We start from the raw sequence: 20,503 nt of genomic DNA on the forward strand, positions 1-20,503 counted from the left end.
TGGACAGTGAGACTAATTCATCTAATTTTTGCTTACAATCACATTTTAATTAACTTTTTAGTTTTCATATATTGGGAGGTTGCTGCATTGTTTGAATTATAAATCCTGCAGGTAATATTATTCTTTTTTCAATGCAATTCATTGAAACATTTTCACTGATAGACTTCTTAAATAATTTTTTTTGAAGGGATATTTTCCCAACATTTAAAATGAGTTTTGAGGGTAGCTACACATATCTATAATAAGGGGTTCCCATGTCCACACACGACTGATACAAAGACGGAGGACTCATAAGAAAGAAGACTGTCTCGCTACAGCCTCAAGTATTCACTAGCTACTACTTTTCCCTTTTTAAAGTAAAACAAGCCCCCCTCGCCTTTTTTTTTAAGCAAATCCGTAACTTTCAACAATATATTTGAAGCAGTGTTATTCAGAATTTCACCTAAATACTGTGAGAGCCAACACTCACTATGTATTAGTGATATAAACAAAAAATGATGTCTCTTCAAATACCATTGGCAAACAGCAATAGATGTTCACCCCCCTATTAATGAAAATGTCAGCAAATCCATGCTATAAGGATGAGAAAAATTTCTAAAGTATTGCTTGATGAAAAAAACGTTGTGGGGGTAATGCCCTTGGTTATTAAGGGCAGTGTAAGTTATTACTACAAGAATTTTTTTTGGTGGATTCATGAAAGGACACTGCTTCAGAGAGCAGAATTTCTAGGGAGGTAATAAACTAACCATAATGAACTTGTAGGAGTATACCACAGGTAATAACTTCACTGTAGAGAAATAATTCATAGAACGCCATATTGTATTTATTTGTCATATTTTAATTGCAATAATCTGATTTTGTATGAGTGAATGTTTTGAGTTCTTGCTCCTTAATGTATAAGCTGTAAAATAACAGAACCCAGAACACATTGTAGAGAAATTAGCTACTTTTTTTTTTTTAATACAGATGTAGTATAGAATGTTTAATTACAGCAGGACAGTGCTTCCAGTTAAATAAAATTTAAAACCTTTATTTCCCCAAATATAAAATTACTAAATTAGTGTCTTGAAAGAACAATAATATGGTAAAAGCTTTAAATCACACCACCATTTAACAGAAAATGATCACCTATTATGTATTTCATTGCTTTGGCAAAAGGGAGGATTTTTTTCAAAACAGCGTATAAACCTAACATAGCAAAGATTGTATACATCTTCATATTGCACTTATTTATATACAGGAATAAACAAACTGTATATAGCATATACTTGGAATGAGCACAAATATGTCACAATTAAATTTAAAGCAGAAGGCTTGAGAGCTGCTATGACTATTTAAAAATTGTTTAGAAATGTAATACATTTATGTACAGAATCTATGGACTGTATTAACAAACAATATGTACAAATCAGATTACCACTACTTATATTTTAATGTAACTTGGTGCTTGGTGTTCATTAATACAGACCTTTGGTTGTACTTAATTTTTCCATTTGCTTTAAATTCACATACTTTCAATCTGACAACAAGGTATAAAATGGAGCACAACAATTTGTCAATGGTACAAAAACTACTAGTGTCAGTTCCATTAAATTAAAAAAAACAAAACTAGTGTCTCTATCTAGTCCCAAAATAGTTCTTGAACTTAAAATCAATCTGTATGTGCCATACATAAAAAGAACATCTGAATACTATGTATCTGCAAACGTATGTTCTACAACACCTTTTTGTAATGTGCCATTCATTTTAATAATACTTTCTAAGGAAAAAGAGAAATTAACTATCATAAAAGTTCCCAATACAGACCTCTTCAAAGACATTATGAAAACTTTTAATATTGCCAGCAAAATTTAAAAATGTATGTTCACCTATTTATTTTAGAAGTCTACCACCATTATTGTTTATTCCTGCCTGTCCCGAAATAGCGTGTGCTCAGTGTTTTAGTGTACAATTTACATGGCTTGCCGGTGTCCAATATTTAGCTTTTAAATCATCCTGAGTTTGCAAAATAATAAAGAAAATCCATGCATATACTAAGAAAAATTACTTTCCTTTACAAAACACTTATGCAACTGAAGAAGAACTGGGAATCCCATGAACTGCTGTGCTTGTTGGAGTTCCACTTATGGCGTTGAAAATGTGTAGTGAATTAGACATAACACTGGTCTTTTCTTCAACAGGAACAATCTTAAGTGGAAAATAAACAGAGCTATAACTTCACCCAAAAACTGATCACAGATACACAAAATCACTTATAAAATAATTCAATAAGCTCAATAAAACAGTGGGGTATTATCAAAATGAACAATTTATCTAGTCTATTTTTCATATTATCTTCAACAGCATACAATTTTCTCTTTTGTGGTGGTTAATATTATTTCCAGGGACCAATTCTAGTACTGCATTGGGTGCTAAACCTTGCTACAACATCAGATGATACACCTTCCTAATTAAATGATTACACTTTTCTTGCTGGCTGAGATTCAAACAGCTCCCCTTTCACAAGTTAACAATAGAAATAACTCCTGATGGAAGGAGGAAGCAATCATTAAATCTCACCTAGTTAGGAAAAATGAGACAAACAAGAGAGTGGGCATTATAAAAACTAAAGTCCATTTATAGATCATTCTCTTCTCAGCCAAAAACAAAAAAGTTTACTCTTGACTGTTGTCAGAGAAAGAATTATGGACAATTTAAACGATAAATATAAAAAATGCTAATACAAAAGTTTTGTTAATCATTCAAAACCCTTGCTGTGCTTTGCCACTAGGAGTACTCTTCCACCATTTTCCCTCTGAAACTAGATTCCCTTCTTCCCAAACAGCTGTTTATTTCCATACCAGGAGTGTGGAACAGCATATTCCTCAGGATGGTGCCTATGGACTGACAAAAAAAGGGATCTTACACAGTGAGAAATGGCCACTCTGACTCCACAATATACTTCGGATGTGGGAAAAAGATTAAGAGACCCAAAGTCTGTTCCTAACTTTGGTCAGTTTTGTGCCATGAAACAAAGTGTTCATCCTGTGTTACAGTGGTAAAAGGAATTACACAAAACTAGACCGAGACCCTGAAATCAGAAACAAAAAATATTACCATCCCATCTGATCGTGTTTGCGAACAGCACAGGAGAGAAAGAGATAAGTCTGTTAAGATTCGTTTGTATATAAAAAACTATTGATATAACATTTAAAGTTTCTTGCAATCGTTTAATCACTACACTAATTAGTTCGGGCAGTTGATATTAACTAGCTTTTTCATTGCCTGCAGAACAAAAATTAAATTGCCAAAATATTCCATGAATTTCTGAACTATAGAAATAAGGTATAGTCATATAAAATCTACATTTTTAAAGAATTCAAAATTAATTCCAGATAAAAGGTTTCCCGTGAATTATAATTTTTAATGAAAATTTAAATTCTTACACCGTAATTTTATTTCTCAGTTCAGACCTACAAATGTTGAAATTTAATTTAAAACTAGTAAAGAATGACTCATTTCATTTTTGACTAACATTTAACTGAATTAGCACATTTTCTAATGTATCATATCTGTATAATAGGAACATACTGGCACATTATGACAGTAGTGTACATTACTGCAGTCTTACAGTAGATCATGTATCAGGTTTTACAATCAAAAAAAGAAAGTATGTAAGGGAATCAATTGTATCCTCATGCCCCAGGCCTGTTCCTCAAACATCTACTCCTAATGTCCTGCACTCATCTCAAATCAATTTTTTCATATTTCTGCTTAACATCTATAATCCCTCTTCTCTCTCATGTTGCTAAAATGCTACTATCTTTCTAGACTTTTAACTGCAGTGTTATTTTAGACTCTTCAATCTCCTCCATCCTCTTGACCACATCAAGTTCTCATTATGTCCCATTATTTCTTCCTATATAATATTAACATACAGCCTTTCCCTCCCTATTGCCATTATTAAAGAATTTGTGCACATCTTTGCCATTTTCCCTCTTATTACTGCAATGCTCTTCTCTATGGCCTCCTACTTCTCACATATACCTCTTTTATCTTATCCAAAATATGCGGCTGCTCAGTCAACACCAGTCATTACAGCCATATTATCCCTATTTTTGAACTCCTCCATTGGATTCCTGCCTTTTACAACATCAGGTTCAAATATTATTAGTCAAACTGTCCCATTTTTTCGTCCACCAAGCACAATCTCATTTCTTCTAAACCCACTTCTTACGAGGATCTTTCCTATATAGTCTCTGTCATCTGCACTGTTATCCCAAGTCTTTTCTGCCTTCAACTATAAGCTCTTTGCAGCTGGGAAAAATTTTCACTCTAGATCTGGTGAAAGGTCATGTACATTTATGCCAATTTGTAAATACTATTTTTATATCTGATTAAGAGAGCATGCACATATGCAATTTTTTGTAGAACAAATGTGTTTTCTATGCCTACATTATGCTGTGTGACATTGCAAGTCACATGTATAGTAAATTTTCTTCTTTGAAAGAGAACTGTGGAGAAGATGTGCGTGAGAACAGTCTTATATAGCATTTGCTATACTCCAAGCTCCACGATAACATTTATGACCTTAACTAAAGACAATTAAGAAATAAAAATTTACAAGGTGATACACTGATGTAACTTACAGTTCTAAGCATTTAAAATCCCACTTCTCTACAAGAACAAGAACTCAATGAATGTTATTAAATGGCTTTCACTCTACAGAGCAAAAAACCCTTTGCTGGGAGAGATGACATTGTGAACAAGACTGTAAGGTGCCAATCATAAAATGAAATAAGTACAAAATGATTTATGGACAGATAGTTAAATTCTATAATTAATATACCTAAGAAAATCACAGTTCACACTTAAACAAAATATTTACTGCATATAACATTGTCAGAATGAATGTTAGTTCAGAAGAAAATTTTATATTTAGGTATTATACATAATTATACTGTGTATGCTTAGGTTTCTTAAAGAAAAAAATCTTACTATTTAAGTATTTTTTATTGTAAAGAAATTTTGGCTGAAGTCAACAAAAAATTCCTCTCTCAGCATTAAAAAGTCAAGTGTTAAGCCACCTCCTCTCTATTAAATTATTACTCTGTGACAATTAACATGGGATCATTTCAGTAAACCTTATGTAGGATAATGACCACTTACAGTACCTTTTGTTCTTAGTTCCATGTAGCCTACTCACTGATGGTCAATTTTAAAAATAATTTGAGTTTTTATTGTATCCTTGTTGATTATTAATGATTATTTTTAAAAAAATAATAAATTATTTCATTTGCATTTGCAATAACTGTTGTGAGCATTTACAAATATGATAAATTATTGACAAAATTAGAGAAAACCACGTTGTGACCACAGGACAGTAGGAGAGTTCCGATGCAAGAGTAGAACACTGAAAACAAAATTATTGAATATTTTTCCTGTAGGTAACTAATGGTACATATTATAGCATGGTCAACTGTATCCTGGATGGCATTAAATATAATATTTAGGATTCAGGACATACCTGTTCATGCATTATTTCAGAAAGTTCTTTTGCCATTTCTCTGTAGTTAGCCTTCATTTCTTCTTGATATTCTAACTGATCTTCCTTTATAAGTCGTTCATTTATACCCAATGCTAGACCACAAGCCTCAACAAATTGTCTGAAGTTGTATAAAAAATAGAAAAGAAAAAGACATTACGTTTATGCAAAATCCAGAGGAGAAATGTCAAATGCTACTTGTTAATTTTAGAATACCTTGTTAGCGTGGCCAGGACATTGGTAATGTTAAAGTAAATGACTAAAACAAAACCTTCTTAAAACATCCATCTTTAAAAAGTTATTCTGTGTACATTCAGACAGTTTACCTGAAAACTTCCTTCAGTAATTTCACTTTATTGTCTGGATACTTTTTGGTATTTGTGTCATCTAAGAAAGCTCTTGCATATGCTAATGGACCAGCATTAACCTAAAACAAGAAAAAAGAATCTGAAATAAAGTTGATTTGCTATATTACCATATTGTTCCAACTAAAGCATTTATATATATTTACACATACACACATATATAGTGAAACAAGTTGTTTGGCTAGGTTGGTTTGTTTTTCTTAAGTGAATTTATTTGTTGCAAGTACTGAACAGATAAAATAGGAAACAAAACTCCTCTGTTTATTCAATATATTTCCCCATGCTGCCACCTCAATGTGAAAAGAAAAGAAGTACTTGTGGCACCTTAGAGACTAACAAATTTATTTGAGCATAAGCTTTTGTGAGTACAGCTCACTTCATCAGATGCATTTGGTGGAAAAAAAAAAGCTTATGCTCAAATAAATTTGTTAGTCTCTAAGGTGCCACAAGTACTCCTTTTCTTTTTGCAAATACAGACTAACATGGCTGCTACTCTGAAACCTCAATGTGATGCATCCTGACTTAGAGGGACCATTTGAAGGGTGGTAGCAAAATACAATCTCTGGTAAGACTGCCTACAAATAGGAAATTTGTCTTCCTTACTATTGTAGGCAGATGGTGAGCTCACACTGATCTGCTTATTTATCTCCATTATTAAAAAACAACCTAAACTATCTAAAATTGTGCACACAGCTTCCCTGTGCAAAAACTGTTACCCCATTCATTCTCTCCACTTTACCACCTGCTGAGGCTCATCTTAAAGTCTAAGATTGTAAACTCTTTGGGAAGGCCTGTACAGTTCAAGACGTGGCTAGCACTTCCAGACAGTAATGTAATATAAATAAATATACAGTAACAATAAATGTCTTTTCTTAGAGACAGCATGCTTGAGAGTCCTTTATCAATGAATGGATCCTTCACATGCTAGAATTGAGTCAATGAGAACTGAGAGACACCAGGGGCTCTCAAAGACTGGTCACACAGCTTCACCGAAAATATGAAAAATGCTAGAGCAATAGTTAAAGTTGTCAGGCTCAGGTAGTCCAGATTGGGAAGTTAAGAAATAAGACCTGGGATAGGAGATCACCACCACCGGGGAGAGAGATTGGTAACCTCTGCTATAGCTCCACTAGGCATGAGTACCACAATCTTCTTGGCTAATTTGGGGAGCGGTGATATTTGTTTCTTCTACTAGTTCAGATAGTAGGAAGAATAGTTCAGGAAAGCAGGTGGTAAGAGGGTTAGGGGCTTGTACATAAACCCATTTGGCCATCTATGAGCCATAGTCTGTTCCCAAAGATCGCTGATCTGCTTCTTCAGGGCACAAATACCTAGTTACAACAGACTGGATGTAAATAACATTTCTGGGGATGGCCTACCTTCCGGGATATCAGTTGAACACTTCCTGAGTCAGAAACCATTTTGAATTTATCTGCCAACAGTTTGGTTGAGATGAATAGTGCCTGCCCTGGTCATTGTACTGTCTGGTTGAACCAGCGCATGCTACTATTGCAGGTAGATTAGCAGTCCTATGAAGCTAGCCTCATCATTTCTATCCCTACAAATTTGATGCTTTGGAGACTCTTTGACCTTGGCCATGTTCCCTGCTTATGGCAGTCCTTCAGGTGCTTCCTATCCTAAAATCTGTCATCTGTAGTCAGGATTTTGTGTCCGAATCCTACTGTCTTGTGGGCTTCTATTTCCACTACCAGATGAGGGCACTTCATGTTGGGAATGGTTTTCAACCTTTGTTATTTATTAGTAAATATTTATACCACCACATAAAGATCCCATTGGATGGGTGCTGTACAAATATGGATAAGAGATAATCCCCACCCTGGAGGCCTTACATTCTAAAAAGAATACCCCATCCTTCATGAGACTTCTGTTGCTTTTAGGAGATGCAGTATCTTTTTGCATTGCGTGGTATTTCTCACCCACCCTCAAGGCTGGATGAGGTATAAAGGAAGGGTAGGAGAATGGAACTTCAGAGAGTATAAGTTATTGGGATCTCCCAAACCCCTGCCTAAGGCTGACCAAAATTGTCTCTCTAAGAAGTGAGGTATCCACAATCGTAGACTTATTTCTGGGCAGAGGCACACTGAGTTGCAGTCTCACTAATGATTTGGACTGGAAGGAGGGTCTGGATTGACTTTTTGATCCAGGTTTCCTCATGATGCTCTGTTACCAGGAATCACTCTCTTTAATCTTTGTTGTGAGTAGGAATGAAAGGAAGTTCTGCCCTCACAGGGAAGCAAACTCTTTGGCTTGTCTGTATTATTGTTTATTACCACTTCAAGCTTTTTCATCAAATGAGAGTCTGCCAGAGAATTCTGAGGCACAGAGAATTTGCTTAGAGTAATTAACCTCTATCCAGAGTTGGAGCCAAAGTTGGTGTTCAGCTACAGAGTTTGTGGCTATGGCCCTCGCTGCCAGCCTCACAGAGTCCATGGATATGTCCATTCTGGATTATTTTCTTTAGCAATGAAACTCATTGTGGTTTTGGGGGTGAGGCCTTTGACATCATGTCCCTTGCAAAAAGTAGTTGCCAGAGTAGTTCTGATGATTAATAAAAAAGCTTTAAAGTCACTTCTCAGGGTGGCTCAGGTGTGAGGCTTTAGGAAAGAATTAAACTTTTGCAAGAATTCTCACATTCTTAGCCACAGATGCATTAATCTTAGGGAGAATGTGTTCTTGCCTAAAGAATTCTTCAAAGAATGGTGTAGGGAGATGGAAAATTCTGTCTTATTTGTTGACAGGAGATACCCGCTTTTGGACTTTGCTTGCTCATCCTCTCTTTTTGGATGAATACTGATGGTGTCCACCACTTTCTTCTCCAAGGCCCCAAACACATCTGGGAGAAAAGATTCTCTCCTGCTTGTATGGCTTGAGGTTATCATGATCTAAAGCTGAGAGTTCCTTTTCTTTAGAGGATAAGCTAAAGTTCAAAAATATTAGGATTCTTAGCTTTTTCTTTGTTTCTGGCCTTTTATACATTTTTAGGTTTCTATTTTTAAAAATTTTTTTTTTGAGGGAGGGCTTTTGTCGCTGTCTAGGGATCAAAACCTTTTTCTAGACGGTGCACCCTTTTGAGTCTTAAATGGTTGCCAGGCTGCTGTTGGGGAAGTTTTTGAGAAGGGGCCCCTGTGTACTAACTATCTCTCAATTCTTGTAGGGGAAGGACCCAATGGTTTCTTGCTATGTGGACAACTCATTTAACACAAGCCAAACAGCTGTCACATGACAATTTTGTTCACTGTTATTAATTACTTTGATTAGAGTTGTGCCTCATATTCAATACTTCCAATAACTCCAAGTTTTTCAGCTATTCATTCTATTTATCTCTATGCTTATTTGATTTTGTAAAGCATAGTGAGTGCATCATGAAATGAGCTGTACTGCATAAAAGTATTGTGCCTGTACAAGATAATTGTTGATGGACTCATCTTTGCTGAAGCTTAAACTTTTTAAACTGTGAGGACATAGCTACTTTTTCTATGTTAGTGTTTGAAAGATACATCATCATCATTGCTCGCCATTTAGAAGAAGAGATGGTCACTGTCATAAATATAAAGGGAAGGGTAAACACCTTTAAAATCCCTCCTGGCCAGAGGAAAAACCCTTTCACCTGTAAAGGGTTAAGAAGCTAGGATAACCTCGCTGGCACCTGACCAAAATGACCTATGAGAAGACAAGATACTTTCAAAAGCTGGAGGGAGGGAGAAACAAACTCTCTCTCTCTGTCTGTCTGTGTGAGGCTTTTGCCCGGAACAGAAAAGGAATGGAGTCTTAGAACTTAGTAAGTAATCTAGCTAGATATGTGTTAGATTCTGTTAGTTTAAATGGCTGAGAAAATAAACTGTGCTCAATGGAATGGATATTCCTGTTTTTGTGTCTTTTTGTAACTTAAGGTTTTGCCTAGAGGGATTCTCTATGTTTTGAATCTAATTACCCTGTAAGGTACTTACCATCCTGATTTTACAGAGGTGATTCTTTTACTTTTTTCTTCTATTAAAATTCTTCTTTTAAGAACCTGATTGGATCTTAAGAACAATGAAAAAAACAATCAGGTTCTTAAAAGAAGAATTTTAGCACAGTTTATTTTCTCAGCCATTTAAACAAATATTCTGTTCCCGGCAAATGCATCTCACACACAGACGGAGAGAGAGTTTGTTTCTCCCTCCCTCCCTCCAGCTTTTGAAAGTATCTTGTCTCCTCATTGGTCATTTTGGTCAGGTGCCAGCGAGGTTATCCTAGCTTCTTAACCCTTTAGAGGTGAAAGGGTTTTTCCTCTGGCCAGGAGGGATTTTAAAGGTGTTTACCCTTCCCTTTATATTTATGACAGTCACACTGAACAGATCACCAGTCTTAGTTTTTTAAGTAAAAATTTGTAATTTAGTTCATTTTGAAGCCCCTGATAATTTTTCCCTTTAGTTTTTTGCATATAGAATCTCTGATACCATCCTCAGGTAGTTTCCTATGTCAACAACAGAGGGGAAGACTAGCAGTGACTGCATTGTGATCCACAGAGATTACTGCTACTTCCAATGGCATCGTGTGTGTGTGTGTTGCACACTGGTTGGAGGTATCTTTTTTAACACTGTTTTACAACCTATCACAATTTTGAAATGGTCACATAATTATAAATAAAACAAAGAAATAAAAGGTTTAATAGCTAATGGAAAACCCATTTTAGAGATGGGCTGTTACCCTCAATAGTGATGATGGTACAAATGTGTGGCTTTGATACAGAATGCATGTGTGTGTATAACTCATGCACACAAAAGCTACATTAAAAGCACCTCATTTAGATTGTAAAAACAAGCACTCAAAAGTCAGAAAGTGCTAGATTTATGGTTGTCGGGACAACCTTAATTCTGCCCCTCTGTGCATCCACTGTGTCCACTAAATGAGGCTGAGGTCTTATGTCATAGAACAGCATGCCCGGGAAGTGCTAACCAACCTATATACTGTTTGCTACCAGCTCCCCCGATATAATCTCTCTCACACATATAATTTTCTCTCTTATAAATGTTCTCTCAACCCATGTTCTATTTTTTTTAAACTTTATGTTCATTATCTGCTCCAATTTCCACTCTTTTCCCCTCCCTGTTCTGACACTTTTTGGGCTTATTTTTTCAAAAAGCATCTGACTGGAATTCAAACCCAACAACAATTAAGTTTGAACAGAACATTTGAACTCAACATGAGAGTAGGTTTGAAATCAAGCAAAATAAATTAATTCATGCCTGTTATTTGAGAAGCTAGTGTTTTATTCCTGTTCCAGCCTCTCACCCTGGAACCAAAAGTTGCTAAGACCTGGTCTACACTAGAGGGGGGAATCGATCTAAGTTACGCAACTTCAGCAATGTGAATAACGTAGCTGAAGTCGACATACTTAGATCTACTTACCGCGGTGTCTTCACTGTGATAAGTCGACCGCTGACACTCCCCCATTGACTCCGCCTGCGCCTCTCGCTCCGGTGGAGAACCAGAGTCAACGGGAGAGCGCTCGGCAGTCAATTTATTGCGTCTTCACTAGATGCGATAAATCAACCCCTGCTGGATCTATCACTCCAGAGGTAAGTGTAGACATGCCCTGAGACGGTCATACAAGTCAGTCACATAGCTTTGAGTCCTTTGTTTAATTGTCAAAAGCTGCTACGGTTTGTTATGAAAAATAATCTAGGACAATGAATGATATACATCATTTCTTACATGAAACATTCAATAATTTCACATAAAAATAGACACTTCGTAAAGATAAAAATGCTGGAAGTTCATTTATCATATTTTGTTGGGGAAAGCAATATATGAGGTCTGGTGCACAGGTAGATATATGATCTTACCTGAACACTGACACTTCCCTGTAGCTTTAGCTGCAATTTGATCATATCTACTTCAGTTGAAGAACAAAGCTGCCTGAACTCTGCAACCTTCTTACTCATTTCATCAATGGCTACTTCAATTGGGTTTAGATCTGTATGGTGCTGATACATTACAGGAATGCGCTTTTTCACATAGGGGAAACAATGTATAGCTAGGAAAAAAACAGATTAAGTAATCTATTTCTGATTATATTAAGCTAATTTTAAACAGTTTATATGTTGGTAGAGTTTTACAAAATTCTTCAAAAAAGTTAATTATGCTAGTAATGCGTTTTATTGCTACAACCATACAGCAAACAAACAATCTCTTGTTACATGATACACAAAAATGCTGTCAAATTCATAAAGTAAACAAACTGAAGAACACCACAAACATTTATTTTCCAATATCTTTCAGTTATACTAGCCTTCAGTATTGCTTGGCAATAGTATAAAAAAAGTTCAGAGTTTCCTTTTAAAGCATTTTAGTTAATAAATAAATATATTCCAAATAAGATTATTAAAACATTTTGGGTTGGATTTTCAGAAGTGCCTAGATCGGGGTGGGCAAACTACGGACTGGGGGCCGCATTCGGCTCTCCAGACGTTTTAATCCAGCCCTTGACCTCCAGCTGGGGAGCGGGGTCGGGGCTTGCCCTGCTCTGCACGGCTCCCAGAAGCAATGGCATGTCCTCCCTCCAGCTCCTACACATAGGGGCAGCCAAGGGCTCCGCACACTGCCCCTGCAGCTCCTGTTGGCCACGCCTGGCTGTGCCTTTGCATAGGAGCTGGAGGGGGAACATGCTGCTGCTTCTGGGAGGTGCTTGAGGTTAAATGCCACCCAGGGCCTGCACCCCTCACCCCCTCCCACCCTCTGAACCCCTTGGTCCCAACCTGAGCACCCTCCTGCACCACAAACCCCTCATCCACAGCTGCACCCAAAGCTAGAGCCCTCACCCCCTTCTGCTCCTCAACCCCCAATTTTGTGAGCATTCATGGCCCACCATACAATTTCCATACCCAGATGTGTCCCTTGGGCCAAAAAGTTTGCTCACCCCTGCCTAGATTAATGTGATTCTGTTACTACTGAAATCAAGTGTTAGCCAGCTCTGAATTTCCTCGCTTTTGTGGATTATCAAATTCTTAATATTTCTTAAATCAGCCTTTTCCAAACCTGTCCCCCATCCTCTTTTCAGGAAAATGAAGCCAATCACTCCCTCCCTCCCTCCCCGCCCTTCAACTCCACCATATGGTGATGAATATTTACACATTCCAGGGGATGCGCCTCATACTTCAGGAAACTGTATTAAATGACTGAAGTCTACAACATAGTAACCTATGAATTACATGTAAATATGTAGTAGTACTTTTTAAAAGTACTGTTTGTTATAATCCTAATGGAAACTGTATGTATGAGTCAGTATGTAAAATAATCAGGCTGTGACCTTGACATATAAGTGAACTAATTTATTGCAGTTCAGAAGCAATAAAGAAATCATGTGCTTAAATTGAACTTCTTGTACAAAAGAAGTTCATAATTGTTTTTTTAAATTAGATACTTTAATTGCTTTAGAGAATTATAAAAATGTAATGAATTTGGTAACTATACAATAAGATGCCACTTTCCACCAAAGAATGTGTTACAAAACAGGATTATAAATTAAACTCATTAAACTTCTCAGCCAAACTTAATTATAATTTTCCTTTAAATGACAGACTTTCCTAGCGGAAAATTACTACTACTATACCATAACCTGCTCTGGAGAATGAAATCCAGACAGCTGCAGCGGCACAGGAGCCAGCCAATAGAGCTGTAAACAGGCGAGTTTGAGTGGGAGTTTGCAAGGGGAGTTTGTATTGTGATGCTTGTTTGGGGTTTGTTTTTGCGGGGGGGGGGGGGGGGGGGTCTTTTTGGTGTGGCTTGTGTTTCCCAGATTAATAAGACTTAGGTAGGAAGGCTATGATGGATACAGAGGCAGCTGTGGGAGTGACTCCTGTAGTGGAAGACACATTGAGGATGACTGGATGTGGAAGCTGTGGTATGTACATGATTCTGGAGGGGGGACCTGGTAAGAGTTTTTTCTGCATGAAATGCCATCTGATAGAGCTGATGGAGGAAAAGATCCGAGGTTTGGAGATGCAGGTGGTTGAGTTTAGGAAGGAGTTTGAGCAGATGATGGAGCAAAGACATGATGTATCTGAAGGGAAAAGCTCAGACTTACAGATGGAAGCAGAGCTGGGGAATTTTGAGGGGAGACTGGGTGAGGAAAGTGGTCAGTGGAAGCATGTGACTAAAAGAACCAGGCAGAGGAAAAGACGGGCTAGTGAAGGAGAAACAGAGCTTAGGAACAGGTTTGCAGAGTTGGAAAATGAAGAAGGGGCTCAGCAGGTAGTTGCTGAAGGTGGAAGGGAAGGAAGAAGAGAAGAAAGGCTAGTCCTATAGGAAAAGGGGAAGAGACAAGGGAGACTACACCAAATATGAGCCCCAGGAGCATACAGGATGGGTTGAAGAGGATTATAAGGGAAAATAGGAATGGAAAGAACTTGCAGCCAGAGGGAACAGGGGAGAGACTGGAGAATAGCGCTGTCACCAGGAAAAGGCAGGTCTATGTGACCGGGGACTCTTTATTGAGAAGAATAGACAGGCCTGTAACTAGAGCTGATCCAGAGAATAGAAGGGTGTGCTGTCTTCGGGGCGCTAAGATACGGGACGCAGACCTGAGGTTGAAAAGGATCCTAAAGGGAGCAGGAAAGAATCCCCTAATTATCCTTCATGTGGGAACAAATGATACAGCTAGATTCTCGCTGGAAAGTATTAAGGGAGACTATGCTAGGCTGGGGAAGACGCTTAAGGAAATTGAGGCTCAGGTGATCTTTAGTGGGATCCTGCCTGTTCCAAGAAAAAGGCAACAAAGATGTGACAAGATTATGACTGTCAACAGATGGCTTAGACAGTGGTGCTATAAGGAGGGCTTTGGGATGTATGGCCACTGGGAGGCATTCATGGACAGAGGACAGTTCTCTCGGGATGGACTTCATCTGAGTAGGGAAGGAAATAGACTTCTAGGATCAAGGCTGGCACAACTGATAAAGAGAGCTTTAAACTAGGAATTTGGGGGAGATGGTTGGGAGATGTCCAGGTAATCTCCACACCAGATTTTAGCATTGAGAGTGAAGAAGGCGAAATAAGAAAGGATACAGCCGTGGGTAGGAGAATGTAAATAAGGAACGAGGGCAGTGTGGATACTAGTCTAATAGGTTATACTGGCTGTAGAATGACTGTGCATAATAGGGTACAAAATGTGAGCGAGGCCAAACAGCAAAAATTAAGATGTTTATACACCAATGCGAGGAGCCTAGGTAACAAAATGGAGGAACTAGAGCTACTGGTGCAGGAAGTGAAACCAGATATTATAGGGATAACAGAAACATGGTGGAATAGTAGTCATGACTGGACTACAGGTATTGAAGGGTATGTGCTGTTTAGGAAAGACAGAAATAAAGGTAAAGGTGGTGGAGTAGCATTGTATATCAATGATGAGGTAGAATGTAAAGAATTAAGAAGCGATGCAATGGATAAGACAGAGTCCGTCTGGGCAAAAATTACATTGGGCAAGATAACTAGTAGAGCCTCTCCTATGATAGTGCTTGGGATGTGCTATAGACCGCCGGGATCTAATTTGGATATGGATAGAGCCCTTTTTAATGTTTTTAATAAAGTAAATACTAATGGAAACTGCATGATCATGGGAGACTTTAACTTCCCAGATATAGACTGGAGGACCAGTGCTAGTAATAATAACAGGGTTCAGATTTTCCTAGATGCGATAGCTGATGGATTCCTTCATCAAGTAGTTGCTGAACCAACTAGAGGGGACGCCATTTTAGATTTAATTTTGGTGAGTAGCGAGGACCGCATAGAAGAAATGGTTGTAGGGGATAATCTTGGCTCAAGTGATCATGAGCTAATTCAGTTCAAACTGAACGGAAGGATTAACAAAATTAAATCTGCAACTAGAGTTTTTGATTTCAAAAGGGCTGACTTTCAAAAATTAAGGAAATTAGTTAGGGAAGTGGATTGGACTGAAGAATGTATGGATCTAAAGGTAGAGGAGGCCTGGGATTACTTAAATCAAAGCTGCAGAAGCTATCAGAAGCCTGTATCCCAAGAAAGGGGAAAAAATTCATAGGCAGGAGTTGTAGACCAAGCTGGATGAGCAAGCATCTTAGAGAGGTGATTAAGAAGAAGCAGAAAGCATACAGGGAGTGGAAGATGGGAGGGATCAGCAAGGAAAGCTACCTTATTGAGGTCAGAACATGTAGGAATAAAGTGAGACAGGCTAAAAGTCGAGTAGAGTTGGTTTTAATTCCCTTTGCAAGGTCCAATAGTAAAAGGTTCTATAGCCATATAAATAAGAAGAAAACTAAGAAAGAAGAAGTGGGGCCGCTAAACACTGAGGATGGAATGGAGGTTAAAGATAATCTAGGCATGGCCCAATATCTAAACAAATACTTTGCCTCAGTCTTTAATAAGGCTAAAGAGGATCTTAGGGATAATGGTAGCATGCCAAATGGGAATGAGGATATGGAGGTAGATATTACCATATCTGAGGTAGAAGCAAAACTCAAACAGCTTAATGGGACTAAATCGGAGGGCCCAGATAATCTTCATCCAAGAATATTAAAGGAACTGGCACCTGAAATTTCAAGCCCATTAGCAAGAATTTTTAATGAATCTGTAAACTCAGGAGTTGCACTGAATGATTGGAGAATTGCTAATATAGTTCCTACTTTTAAGAAAGAAAAAAAAGTGATCCGGGTAACTACAGGCCAGTTAGTTTGACATCTGTAGTATGCAAGGTCCTGGAAAAAATTTTGAAGGAGAAATTAGTTAAGGACATTGAAGTCAATGGTAAATGGGACAAAATACAACATGGTTTTACAAAAGATACATCGTGCCAAACCAACCTGATCTCCTTTTTTGAAAAAGTAACAGATTTTTTAGATAAAGGAAATGCAGTGAATCTAATTTACCTAGATTTCAGTAAGGTGTTTGATACCGTGCCACATGGGGAATTATTAGTTAAATTGGAGAAGATGTGGATCAATATGAACATCAAAAGGTGGATAAGGAATTGGTTAAAGAGGAGACGGCAACGGGTCCTACTGAAAGGCGAACTGTCAGGCTGGAGGGAGGTTACCAGTGGAGTTCCTCAGGGATCGGTTTTGGGACCAATCTTATTTAATCTTTTTATTACTGACCTTGGCACAAAAAGTGGGAGTGTACTAATGAAGTTTGCAGATGATACAAAGCTGGGAGGTATTGCCAATTCAGAGAAGGATCGGGATATTATACAGGAGGATCTGGATGACCTTGTAAACTGGAGTAATAGTAATAGGATGAAATTTAATAGTGAGAAGTGTAAGGTTACGCATTTATGGATTAATAACAAGAATTTTAGTTATAAGTTGGGGACGCATCAATTAGAAGTAACGGAAGAGGAGAAGGACCTTGGAGTATTGGTTGATCATAGGATGACTATGAGCTGCCAACGTGATATGGCTGTGAAAAAAGCTAATGCGGTTTTGGGATGCATCAGGAGAGGCATTTCCAGTAGGGATACGGAGGTTTTAGTACCATTATACAAGGCACTGGTGAGACCTCACCTAGAATACTGTGTGCAGTTCTGGTCTCCCATGTTTAAAAAGGATGAATTCAAACTGGAACAGGTACAGAGAAGGGCTACTAGGATGATCCGAGGAATGGAAAACTTGTCTTATGAAAGGAGACCTAAGGAGCTTGGCTTGTTTAGCCTAACTAAAAGAAGGTTGAGGGGAGATATGATTGCTCTCTATAAATATATCAGAGGGATAAATACAGGAGAGGGAGAGGAATTATTTCAGCTCAGCACCAATGTGGACACAAGAACAAATGGGTATAAACTGGCCACCAGGAAGTTTAGACTTGAAATTAGACGAAGGTGTCTAACCATCGGAGGAGTCAAGTTTTGGAATAGCCTTCCAAGGGAAGCAGTGGGGGCAAAAGATCTATCAGGCTTTAAGATTCTACTTGATAAGTTTATGGAGGAGATGGTATGATGGGATAATGGGATTTTGGTAATTAACTGATCTTTAAATATTCAGGGTAATAGGCCTAATCCCCTGAGATGGGATATTAGATGGATGGGATCTGAGTTACCCAGGAAAGAATTTTCTGTAGTATCTGGCTGGTGAATCTTGCCCATATGCTCAGGGTTTAGCTGATCACCATATTTGGGGTCAGGAAGGAATTTTCCTCCAGAGCAGATTGGAGAGGCCCTGGAGGTTTTTCGCCTTCCTCTGTAGCATGGGGCATGGGTCACTTGACGGAGGATTCTCTGCTCCTTGAAGTCTTTAAACCACAATTTGAGGACTTCAATAGCTCAGACATATGTGAGGTTTTTCGTAGGAGTGGGTGGGTGAGATTCTGTGGCCTGCGTTGTGCAGGAGGTCGGACTAGAAGATCAGAATGGTCCCTTCTGACCTTAGTATCTATGAATCTAAATCCCATAGGATAGTGGTGTACCAATATGTGTATTATTTTTTAAAACTGTGTATTCAATAGATGTACACACTGTAGCTATGATACAAGGTTATAATATTTGCTAACTAATAACTGTCAAGGACTTGAGTCATAGTGGTGTTGTGTAACATTTCCTTGTAATTTTCCTCATAATTCAAAGGGGGCAGGGAGAATGTGAACCAAGTTGTGTTTACCACTGTGTTAGTTAATGTGGTATAACACAATAAATTTTCCACTATAGACAAGTCTCAAAGTAGTCCTCAAGTTAAACAGGGAAGACCAGATATGTGATTTCTGGCTTTACTAAGATAAAAGCTGAGTAGGAAAAAAAAGCACAAATTCAATTAAAAAAAATGCTTTGGACGTCACCTTCAAAGAGTCAGTGTAAGTTTTCCAGGTCAAAGGTCTTTGAGTCAGCCTTCCTGGTATTCTTAGCTTCAACACCGTTTTTGGTCTACCAAATGTCAGAGCTTACGAGGAGCCCCTTGATGTAGACCCTGTGGACTCAGCACTGGCCTTAACCATGAGAGGGATGCTAAGGAGCCCTTTGATTGTGGCCTTTCCATGCTTCTCAAGGTCTGACAAATGGCATTAACCACCTCTTCTAACAGCTGGAGTTTGAGGCAGCCTTCCTACTCCCTTTGAATTCAAGGTGATAGCGATGGCCTGTGCATTTAATCCGCACTGTGACCCTCATCGAGGCAACATAATAGTCATCAGTAACAGTTAGTATAGCATCTTTTGATTTGCAAAGCTTAAAGATGGTGTTTTTATTGGGATCACCCATGGTACCAACTGGAGATGGAGACTCGAAAAAAAGAATTAAGACCCAAATCCTGTGAGCTAACCATGGTGTATAATCATCATAGAAACGGAGAATGAAGGATTATGTAAATGTGATCAAACACCAGTAGGGTCACAATGCTGCAGAACTAAAACAATCTAACTAAAAAGCTAAAAGCAAAAAAACCATAATAGGGTAGAGTAAAGGTACTGACAGATGAAAGCATCCAGGATACTGGTAGATTCTTACTTGCTGCTCCTATGGGAGTTAACTAGAACAAAACAACAATTGGGAAAGAATTCCCCTTTATATCTTCCAGCTTAAGATGCGGCAGTAAGAGGGTTCAAGCAGACCCACTGGAATGCCAATAGTGGAGGTTGTGCAAGCACACAGGCAACCCTAGAAGGAGAATCAGTTCTCAAGCTACACAAGTGTAGTTACTAGAACTGGCTGGGAAAAGAACGTAAAAAAAATTGAAATTTTGGGATTTTTTTTTTTAAATCCTGAGTCAGGATGAAAATCCAAAAACTTGAATTTTTTCATGGAACTGCAAGCCAACAATAATTTGTTAATCCAAAATGAAATATGCTCCCTGGTGGCCAATGGAGCTTCAAGTTCTGGAAGTGTGGGCAGCTGAAGATCTGGAAACCCAGGCTGCCAAGGAGGCAGGTAGGAGACCAGGCAAGTTTCTGATGAAACCTACCTGGTTTCTGTCAAAAGTTTCAAAGAAATTGATATGTTCCTGTAGAATGTCTTGATTTCAGAGAACTGAAATTTTCCAAGGGAAAAATGTTCCATTGGAAAAATCTCCACACTGCTCAAGTAGCAAGTCTAACCCTAAGCAATATTTTTGGATGGGAAATGAAAAATACTTAAAAAACAACATAGGATTTTTAGGCAAGTGGACTGAAAATACCCCAATTGTAATACAACAAGGACATTTGGGTTAATGCTCCTACTTTAGATCAAAGCCTAGCAAGAAGTTTAATTACTATAAATGGTCAGGTTTACATTTTATCCAAAAGATAATACTTAATACTTCCCACTTCTATAGTACCTTCCATATAAAGAACACAAAGTATTTTGTAGGCACTAGTGAATTAAGGCACTTACATCTACACCCATAAGAGACAGAAGTTTATTGTGTTCATTTTAAAGAATACAATGGAAAAGTTAAGACAAACTAATGAATGACTCACCCAAGATCATACTGGAAGTTCATGACAGAACAAACCAACTGAACTCAATCCTAAACCACAGCCAGATCATCAGCTCTTCCAGTAACAGATATCTTTGACAATATCTTGAAGCACTAATTAAGTACCAATCCAAAAAGGAAGATTGACATCTGCTGAATCACAATCATGGATTCTTAGAGCACTTTTCCATTGAGGTGTCTTA

General features: G+C 38.0%; 1 protein-coding gene across 23 annotated transcripts in view; it reads right to left on the reverse strand.

Annotated features, from left to right (window-relative positions):
• Positions 1-801: 801 nt before the first annotated feature.
• The window catches only part of DOCK9 (dedicator of cytokinesis 9), a 336,811-nt gene continuing 317,109 nt past the window's right edge, over positions 802-20,503 (reverse strand). For 22 of the 23 annotated variants that reach the window (XM_043504710.1, XM_038385871.2, XM_038385827.2 and 19 more), the window contains 4 exons: positions 11,739-11,929; positions 5,851-5,951; positions 5,507-5,645; positions 802-2,187 (listed from right to left, as the gene is read on the reverse strand). In XM_043504710.1, coding sequence (XP_043360645.1) covers positions 2,065-2,187; positions 5,507-5,645; positions 5,851-5,951; positions 11,739-11,929 — 554 coding nt within the window. In that variant the 3' untranslated portion in view covers positions 802-2,064. Of the gene's footprint in view, positions 2,188-3,096; positions 3,105-5,506; positions 5,646-5,850; positions 5,952-11,738; positions 11,930-20,503 lie in introns of all 23 variants that reach the window. The other variant, XM_043504714.1, reaches the window with a different exon arrangement.

This window comes from Dermochelys coriacea, chromosome 1, assembly GCF_009764565.3.
Source record: "Dermochelys coriacea isolate rDerCor1 chromosome 1, rDerCor1.pri.v4, whole genome shotgun sequence".
NCBI lineage: Eukaryota > Metazoa > Chordata > Testudines > Dermochelyidae > Dermochelys > Dermochelys coriacea.